Here is a 9,778-nt window from a genome sequence, read left to right on the forward strand (position 1 = left end):
TGTACGCCCTTCTAGATTTATAGGTACATTTTACGAAAATACGAAGTGTAAATTTGCTAAAACTGCTAAAACCGTTATCAYATGTACAAATTGTGGGTGTGTGGCTGCCTGTCCGCAGTTGCGATCGTGCAAATCACGGCCAAATGCCAAAGCGCGGGCGCTTGTAAAGCATATCGCAGCTATCTATAACATTTGAAGCACAACAGCAACAACAATGGAAAAGCATATCCATGCGCGTATTAGAGGTGCTTTAAGTTGTCGCCAGCAGAAAAGCTATGCAGCAATTACGGCATTTACGGCGGTCGTTATCCCGCCGCACGATTGTGTATTTTATTGCGATTATTAATAATAAATAAGCATTCGCYCGATAAGCAAACAGCAAACGCGCGAGCGAGTGCGTATTTATGTCGGCCAGCTGCGTGATTTATGAGCGCAGCAGTGCATAGGCGCATGCAACATGCCACACGGCTTACAACACGGTGTCGCACAGCATGGCATAGCACATGCATAGACAAACGCCGYCGCGTTTTCTTTTCACCCACTAACGRGCTAAGCAGGACCACAGTCAATACTAGCTGGCTTTTTATGCCGCAACTACATATGTATAGTATGTGGCAGGCAGCAGCCACTCACTTCAGGCCGTTATGGCAATTTTACGCCAATAATCGATTTGGACGCCAAAAATTATTTTCGGTCTTTCGAGCGCATAAATTTTTGCCATTTCAAATACAATTTTACTCTAAATTGTTTACGCATATATTAAATACATTTTTTTTTACATAATTTATTATTATTTTTTCGTTGAAAAATTCGCACACAATTTTCAAATTCATTTATCACAATTTTTTTTTTTGTGGCCACATTGTTTTTGAAGTGCACACTGAAAGGCCCAAATTGTTATACAATTAACGGAAAGTGGAACAAATATTATGTTTTTGTATTTTTTATTGTTGTTGTTCCATTTATAATTGCCACTGTAATTGCCGCCTGTCCGTTTGTTGCAATATCGATTAGTTTTATTGGAAAATTGATGCATCTACATAATTGATGGGTAAATCGGCATTATAGCCATGTGTATATGGGTGTGTGTGTGACTCTTGTTTGTAAAGGCGATGCGCCTGTTGCAGCCGGCATAATGTAAAATGTTCCAGCGACGATGAGGTAATGACTTATAAAAGATGTAACAGCGCCTAGTTTATCGTAGGATTTCATAGACGATTTTCTAAGATATAGACAACCTAGGTGAGGTGGTGTAAAACCAGGGGAGCGTTTTGTGCGAAAAGCGCTGCAACATAGCAGAGAGCAGACCAAATCAAGAAAAATAGAAATTATAGAACTTTCTGCTACCTTATCTAATCACTCAGCACACAACCTTGTTCAGGATGTCGCTGAAGATCTCTTTATTACGTTCTCAGCTCGCTGAAACGTGTTATTTTAGGGTCTCAGATCCTCAAGACCTAGATCCTTTAATCACTCACTAAGAGGTGATATAGGAACAGGAGCGTGCTTCTGCTGTGGTAATCCATACACCGATAGTAGCTTCAAACTAAACTACTACAAGTCAGTCTTTCAGGACGACATCGTGGACATAACAGAAGGTGCCAAGTAGGCTTCTGCTCTAACTAGAAAATCCAAAAAACTCTTTGGTGGATAGCGTCAATTAAGGCTATCCGTACCGACAATAACTGGATTATATGCAGTTAACTCGGTTAATATCATCTCGGTACCTARTCAAGAATACGAATAAGATAAGAATAATAAAGATAGACGAGTTGGTCCGCTCGGGGTAGCTGGAAACACAATTCCCCTTAGCTGCCGCAGATCATTCAGCTTCTTCAAGGATTCTTTGTACCAATGGACCCTAGAGSAACATCAGAAGTATAGGAACATAAGAAACACAGGGTATATCACAAAGTTACTTTGGAATAGTGTTAATGGTGGACAGACCAAAAAAGATTAACTCAGAACACCTACCCTGATGATGTCATATTCAGAAAATGGGAAAAGTGGGTWCGCCGGAAAGCAGAGCAAGCGCGGAGGATGGTGAGACGCTGGAAGCTTTCAGCGGATGAGACAGCTATGATGAAACAATCAAGAATCACATTGTTATGAAAAATAGACATTAGGTTTACAAAACAGTATCACTTCATATGGTACGTGAACTCAAAAGCAATATCCGCCATTCGATAACTAAGTTATATCTCAYGAAAAATAAGAACATTTCGGATATYGATACTTTATTGAAGGTACCGAGTCTGTACGTCTGCATATATACGAATCAATCTTTCATTTATTTGAGATTTTGATCTGAAATTTTCCACAAGTTCTTTTTTCCCCTAGTGTAGCGGTTCATTTKTCRGAACAGCCGATATCGTACCATTGTAGCATTTAGCTGTCATACAATTAGTTTATTTAATATAATATATATCRCAATCAAGATAATGATCTTCATGAAAGGTTTTTTCTTTTATAAGTGTCATTAACTACACTTGAAGTTTGTTTATATCCAACAATGTTCTAGCCACAGTAGTAAAATGTCCTAAATTTTTCATGATTAAGTGTCATTAATTCGAGTTGACTTAACACTTCTGTTGAATGGCATTGAAAGCATAACACCAGGAGATGAACTCGATTCCCCAATCGAAGGCGATGGAGCGGTTGTTCCATTGCCCGACCATGACGAAGTTCGAATAGTAATTAACCGTCTGAAGAACAACAAAGTGGCGGGGGATTGCCGCCGAGCTATTTAAGTACGGTGATTAGGCCTTCAGGTTTCGTTCTAAATATAGCTGCTATAAGTTTTACACCAGAAAAGGGTATCATAGCACAAAATTTGTGTCAGAGCTAACATCTGGAAAGGATCACTTAAAAGCCTTAAGTTAACCCGAAAATTATGACGTCAGATTTGCATTTAGCAGACACAAGACTTTAGGAGCATTAAGACCCACTCTAGGTATTAAAAGGCACAAAATTTGTGCCAGAGTTTTCAAAATGCATTCAAAAAGCATATATATATAGAAGTTCAACGAATAACGTGAAATCTAAAAACTAAGACAATTAAGAGTATACTTAGAACAAGTAAAATATAGCACATTTTCCTTAGAATTAGAAAATCTCATTAAGCAACTATTTATTTGAGTCCACTGTTTTTGTTGTTGCACACACAATTTATTATACAGTTTGTATTTGGCGTAATTAAAAACGCTAATGAGAATAACCAGCAACRCGCCATTAAGCCCAAATTCAATTGTTAATTTTGCAGAAGAAGCCTTCCAAGTGGGTGAAGCCTAAATATTTATCGCAATACGAGTATATAAACTATTTTTAGCTAATTGAACTTTTTAAAAGCAACATGAGTTTATATAAAAGGCTCACACATGTGGCATGAAGGCATAAATATGGTTTTAGGTTTAATTGTGTGTGAGGCGCTGCTAAGTGGCCGCCAAGTGCTTTCAACAACCTGTCGATGTGGCAGCCACAGCAGAATTGATACTCACATCGATGTGCATCAATTAAAAAGGAAATTAAGGCATTATTGTTCAATATATACATGAGTGCATATATATGTATGTGTGTATGTAGAGTAGAGGAGAAGAAGCATAGCGGCAGCACGCACAGAAAATAAATAAATACGAGTTGATGAAAAAATAAACTCCCACCAAAGYCTGACGAATAAATATTATTGTTAAACAATGTTGCAAATAAAAGCTGGCAGCGCGAGAAATTAAGTTAGCGAAAACGCACTCAAACAYATAAAGATAMTTTGTAATTAACAGTGTTTAATGGYTAGGCSTTAGCCTTCAATTGGCGTACAGGAAGCGTAAGATCAAATCACAAATAGATACATATGCACTAGGGTGGGTGAAATCAAAACGAAAAAGTGCACTTTTTTCACTTCATACSCTGAAAAATAGGTTCTTAGACATCGCTAAGAAAATCTCTCGAGGTATGGGCGCTTTTAATTGATACGGAAAGGTTCTCCGCCGTACAGTTTCCTATTTTTTCTTATTATCAGTTAGAAAAATTCATAACTCGCTGCCAACTACTTGAAAAAATATCTCGCTGCAAAGATTTTTTAGGAAATTGATTGCTCTACAAAATACTCTTTCACTACTTTTTCGTAAAGCTAGCCGTTTWACTGGTATTAAGATCTTTTGAAAAAAATGATTTCTTTAATGAAAAGAAGTATTTTTTGCTTATGAATTKAATAATTCAATGAAAGAAGTCATTTTAAATTGCAGGACTTATAGTTTTGTAGGAAATTTGTTGCTCTACAAATAGGTTAGTTTAGGTTAGATGGTTGATCTTGAGAGATCATACGTGGATTGCTATTTACAATCCTTTGTGAAGCCATAAAACAAACAAGTGTTGCATAAAAAATATTGGCTTTTTTGACCCACCTTAATATACACACAAATGTATATGGGTATGCATATTCATACAAGATCTTATATACATACATACATATATACATAAATATAATATACAGTTCTTTAGCATATCTATTCATGAATCGGCTTTGTTGCGGAACTTTTGTGCGTGTGCGAGAAGAAAACGTTTAAAAATAAACGCAAAAAAGTTCTAAACAAAAAGAAACGTATAAAGATATGTACATATATTCTGTTTGTATATTTTATTTTTGTTTTTAATAAAAGTCGCCTACACGTGGCGCATTAGCCCACAACAAAGTCACTAAGCTGACCAACTAACTAACTGCTTGATTTGTCCAAAAATAATGAAGTGACAGCTGGAAATTAGAAAAAATATTAAATCTGCCATAAAAATAACACAAACATAATAAATGCACACTAAACGTTTTCGTAATTAATCTGCGGATCACAGGTTTTTGAAATGTTTAAAAATAAAATATTTCATTAAAAATTTCCAAATGACACAAGAGCAAAGAGCACTATAAAAAAAAAACATGGCAAGTGAAAAAAAATATATTTTTTGATTCCTCTCGGGAAATTCGTACGTGAAAATATGTGTGCTGAGCAGAGCATATTCATGCTCGTAAACAAAAATTACAAAGTTTCAAGGAGATCCGACGTGTTCGAGACAAATTTTGTTCAGCGATAAGGCTGATTTTTGGCTCAATGGGTTTGTAAACAAGCAAAATTTGCGCATTTGGGACGAACGCAACCTGAACAGATTCAAGAGCTGTTATATCATTCAGAAAATCAGAATCAACCTCTGGTRTGTTTGACGTGAGTACCTGCTGACGATAGCCTTACCSTAAGGCGCTCAARCGCACAGTGGTGGAATGGACACACTAACCACCATGGYAGGGTTCGATAYCCAKYTAAAACCTATGCCGTACYTTGCGTCCGGTACCCGCTTGCAATKAACTCCACATACTGGTATTAAGCCACAACAACYCCKWTTTTTYCCAAGRARCCTCGTAGCCGAAACTACTAACAGTAGAGCATCTGTACTGCTCTGGACTGGTGATTAGGGATTGCATGAGTACAGTAGTATGTTCGAAAAGGTATAAAAATTCAAAATGCTTAACCATTTAAAAGTGATGTTTATAATAGTTATGGAGAATTTTCGAAAAGGATTCAAATTATAGCAACGTAGCCGCTTTACGAGTTATAAAAAATCCATGTCGGATTATCCTTTCGCTACTTTTCATAACACTATCTTTATAAATGTTTCACTTTCACTCACCTCTCATCCTTATCGTATTTCGGCAAWGCGCCCGGYTCCAGCAACACTGAGGATTCACTTTGCGGCTCCGCAGAGATGCCTTGCGCGCGCTGTCGCTGATAAGCCTGACCACTTTTACGCTGCTGCACACCAGCGCCCGGCGTAGTGGCCGTACTGGCGTGACGACTGAATGGAAACACACTTTGAAACTTATCCAGATGTGATTTCAGTTCGGCGATCTCGGTATCCTTTTGCACCAGTGCACGTTGCATTTCCTGAATTTTCAACTCTTTCGCCTGGATTACCTGCATGAAGCGTTCCTCCTGCGCCGATGTGGGCACATAACTGTTATTGAGAATATTCATCGTCTGCGAGGAATCGAGTAGTGAGTTTATGGTGGGCGCAGCCGTTGGCGCTGCATTGGTAGGTGCGGCATTGCCGCCCGTTATACACAGTCCTTGCATTTGTTCGGTCAGCAACTTTTGCTGTTGCTGTTGTGCCGCACAAAATTCGGCCGCTTGGGCGGCAGTCGCGAAGAGTTGTGACGGTGAACCGACCACAAAGGATGTGCCGCCGCCTTGTGCAACAGCTGCGGCCGCAGCAGCAGCAGCAACGGTGCCGGGTGCGTTCGTATTCAGGAATAATCCTTGTGTTTGCGCCTGCAACTGTTGCAGTTGATGGTAGCGATGTTGCAATTGTAGCTCTTGTTGTTGCAATGAATTGGTGTGTTGCGCGGCGGATGGCGGTACGGCGCCGTAAATGAAAGTTTGCGTGATCACGTCTTGCTGTAAGGGTAACGTAAGCGTACGTATAGCAGCMGTATTGCTGCCAAGTCCGGTGAGCGCGGGCAAACTATTGTTGTTCACCAGTCCCAGATCGGGTTGGAACTGAAAATTGGCGTTCGGCTCCTGCTGCATGTTGGCGGCGTTTTCGCTTATTTSCTCAGCGTCAACGRCAGCCTCTCCTGCCCCTTGCCCAGYTACAGTTGYGTTCGCGTTKTCGGTCTCTTCAGAAGCGATAACGCCGTTGGCCGTGACGTTGGCGGCGTTMGTACGCAGAACTGTTATACACGCGTTCGTTTCGATAACGGTGCTGTTGTTGTCGTTGCCTGCGGAGGCGTTCGGGTCGGGATGCGCAGCGGAGACGCTACTTTCTCGCACCTCGTTGGCACTGACCGCGTTGTACGCGTTTGTTTTCGCTAGACAATTTCGACGTCCGCTGCCTCTTAAACTGCTGCCAATGCCGCTGTCTGTGCTATTATTAAATCGATAATATTCCTCGTTCTCACTACAATTTGTTGCTGTTGATTTTCTTCCAACAACGTTTGTTGACTTTTGGCGGAACGATTGCCGTTCGTCCGTGGCTTTGGTTGTCGCCGCCAAAGAATCTGCGGYTGCTATACTCTCCGCTGCTGCTGGTGTTGTTGTGGTGGTTGAGGTTGTGTTCAGTGCGTTCAAACCGTTAGTGGTGTTGGGTGGTGTTGTTGACGSAACTGTGGTTTGTGCGCCGTTGCGTATTGCTGCCGGTGGATCTAGTGTGTTGAGTATGRTGCCGGGACCAAATGGTGCATGGGTATACTTCTGACCACTATTACCGTTATTTGWGCTATTRCTATGGCTAACTAMCCACAAATTAGTTGATTGTGGCGGGGCGGGTTTGCGATTACTGCTAGTTGGCGGTTTGGTCGTTATGACATTCCTCTTGAAGTGTTCATTATTATTCTGTAACCGATCGGGTGGCGGTAGTGAGTGCGGCGAATCACTATCACTGCTTTGCTCTGTATTGGCTGGCCTCTTGGTAGCGAAGCACAGCCGGTCAAAACAAATGCGCATTCAAGCGATTTTTTTGACACGCTTCGAGTGAAAGCAAAATGGACGTGACGACAGCAGCCCTGAGGAAATCATAACAAAACGAAGAAAATAAAAATTAGAGAAAAATAAATATTAAAAAAATATAAGTAAAACAAATAAATATGTACGGAAAGTAAATAAACAATTGTGTTATGACAAAATAAAATATTCCAATGAGTATTTAAGCAAAAGAATATGAACTAATCATCAGCTGATAGTCAGCAAATTGATGCGGAAGCCTTTTGTTGCCTGGCGTCGATTGGAATGCAAATATAGTGACGAGWGGGAAGAGTTTGCGCAATTTATCTTGAAGCGAAAAATGGAAAAAATTAGCTAAATAAAATTTAAAATATAGYAAATAAAAGAGAATTTATTATATTCATAGCTTTCACGTGYGGTTTATGTTACCAMTCARATGAGTGTGACGAAACGTYTGAAACAKCGATTTTCAAATAGTTGGCAACTGRYACATTCGTTTYTCCCGCGACGTATAAAACCCAAATGTTGGTATTCAAATACCGGAAACATAAGAAAATACTGCCGATATTTAGGCGCTTTGACTCTGATTATCCTGAGATACTGCCTATATTTCGGCGTTGGCTTATAATAGCAAACACAGTAGAAAGAATTGTAAGTATTGCCTACATTTCCGCGCTCTGATTTCGCWTTTTAGTAAAGACACACACCTTAAATTGAGTATAATTCTCAAGTTGGTAAAGGTAAWYCTTGGTACACCTCGTTGTMCGTTGCAATTTTTACAATGGATAAAAATATCCAAATATAACAAAAAATTTGGAAAATATKATTCAGTTTTATCAAAAACACAATCCTACRAGTGGTACAAAKRYTTCAAAAACKGTCGAGAGATCGGTGAAGACATAYTTCRTTATGGACGRCCTTCGAGCTCTTCAACTRATGAAATATTAAAAACGTGAAGGATATGGTGCTTGAAAATTGTCGGGGAAGTGTTGGAGAGATGGCAAGAGAGCTCGATATCTCACGCGAGTCCATTCGAATGATTTTGTTGGATATTTTGGGTATGAAACGTGTTCTTGCTTCTTTTCAAAGAGCACTGTAAACAGGTCTCTTTGGCCATGCTGACCCCGATCCCACATTCATGGAGAGCATTATAACTGCTGATGACACCTAAGTTTATGATTTTGACATGCAAACAAGTCAACAATCAACSGATCCGTTTGCAGTCGATTGAAGCGATTAAACGAAATTCGCTGAAGGAGTTGAAGACCACCACAAAAAGTGCTTAAGGAAAGTGTTTAGACGATTAAAAAACCGTTGGCATCAATTTGATTAGAAATCAAAGTACTTTTCAATTGGGATTCTCTCAAACTACGGTATTAAAATAATGCGACGAATCCCTGAGGATAATAGTAAGTATTTAGAGAAGTCGCTGTTAACTTTATGAAGATAGAAACAAATTGTGGGAATAACTATGCTGTGGTGGACTTTTTGACTAACTAAAAATGGTAAATATTAAAAAAAAATTCTACAGCTATTTTTTAGGTTGAAGACCCCACTTACATTAGTAAAAAATATAGAAAATTTGGGAAATAATATTTTAAGAATCCAAAAAAATCGTTAAATATATTTATGTATGTATAAACCAAGCACACTGAAATACTGTGATAAATATAGGAATTTCTACRCGCACATGCGAAGACACCGGTGCAAAGTGTATAAAAGGCACATAAATGGAAAATTTTCAACGAAAAATTACAACGATTAATCAGCATTGTTATGGAAATTAAAAATAGTGCGGCAAATGTTACTCCGTTCCAATTAAAATGCCTACGCTTCGTATGCGAATATTGTTTGTCTCGGCACAGAGGCACAGCAGACAGACAGCCGACAAAGGAGGATCGCAAACGGGCTGATAATAGTATTATATGGCAAGTATGTGAGTAAGTGAATTCCAGAGTAGGCCAATGCGTCGTCTTGTACATAATTATGCACGATGTTGTTGGTGGGCGCAAGTGGGTAAAACGAAACAGACACCACGATGTAATTGCGCGCTCCAATTATTTGTATGTAAGTATCTACTATATGTATGTATGAGTACGTTTATCGCCAATTTATACACAGTTAACTGCCTAACTGACTGGATGGCTGCATGAGTGCTCGAAAACGTACAACTCAAATAGCAAAATAGCGAAAAAAAACATTTGCAACTTTTTCTTTTATATACTACATTGTTTTTGTTCAATATGTTGTTGTTATAACTGCCGCCTATTTGTTGTAAGCCAACTTCCTACTTTTCAATG

The 9,778-nt window shown here is 39.2% G+C and overlaps 1 protein-coding gene across 4 annotated transcripts in view; it reads right to left on the minus strand.

Annotated features, from left to right (window-relative positions):
- LOC108965591 (cGMP-dependent protein kinase, isozyme 2 forms cD4/T1/T3A/T3B) overlaps nt 1–9,778 on the minus strand; it is a 127,255-nt gene that overhangs the window by 62,155 nt on the left and 55,322 nt on the right. For all 4 annotated transcript variants that reach the window (XM_018928114.1, XM_018928115.1, XM_018928113.1 and 1 more), the window contains one exon: nt 5,671–7,540. In XM_018928114.1, the coding sequence (XP_018783659.1) occupies nt 5,671–7,481 (1,811 nt within the window). In that variant the 5' untranslated portion in view covers nt 7,482–7,540. The remainder of the gene's footprint in view (nt 1–5,670; nt 7,541–9,778) is intronic.

This window comes from Bactrocera latifrons, unplaced genomic scaffold (assembly GCF_001853355.1).
Source record: "Bactrocera latifrons isolate USDA-ARS-PBARC rearing strain unplaced genomic scaffold, ASM185335v1 scaffold_142, whole genome shotgun sequence".
NCBI classification, from domain to species: domain Eukaryota; kingdom Metazoa; phylum Arthropoda; class Insecta; order Diptera; family Tephritidae; genus Bactrocera; species Bactrocera latifrons.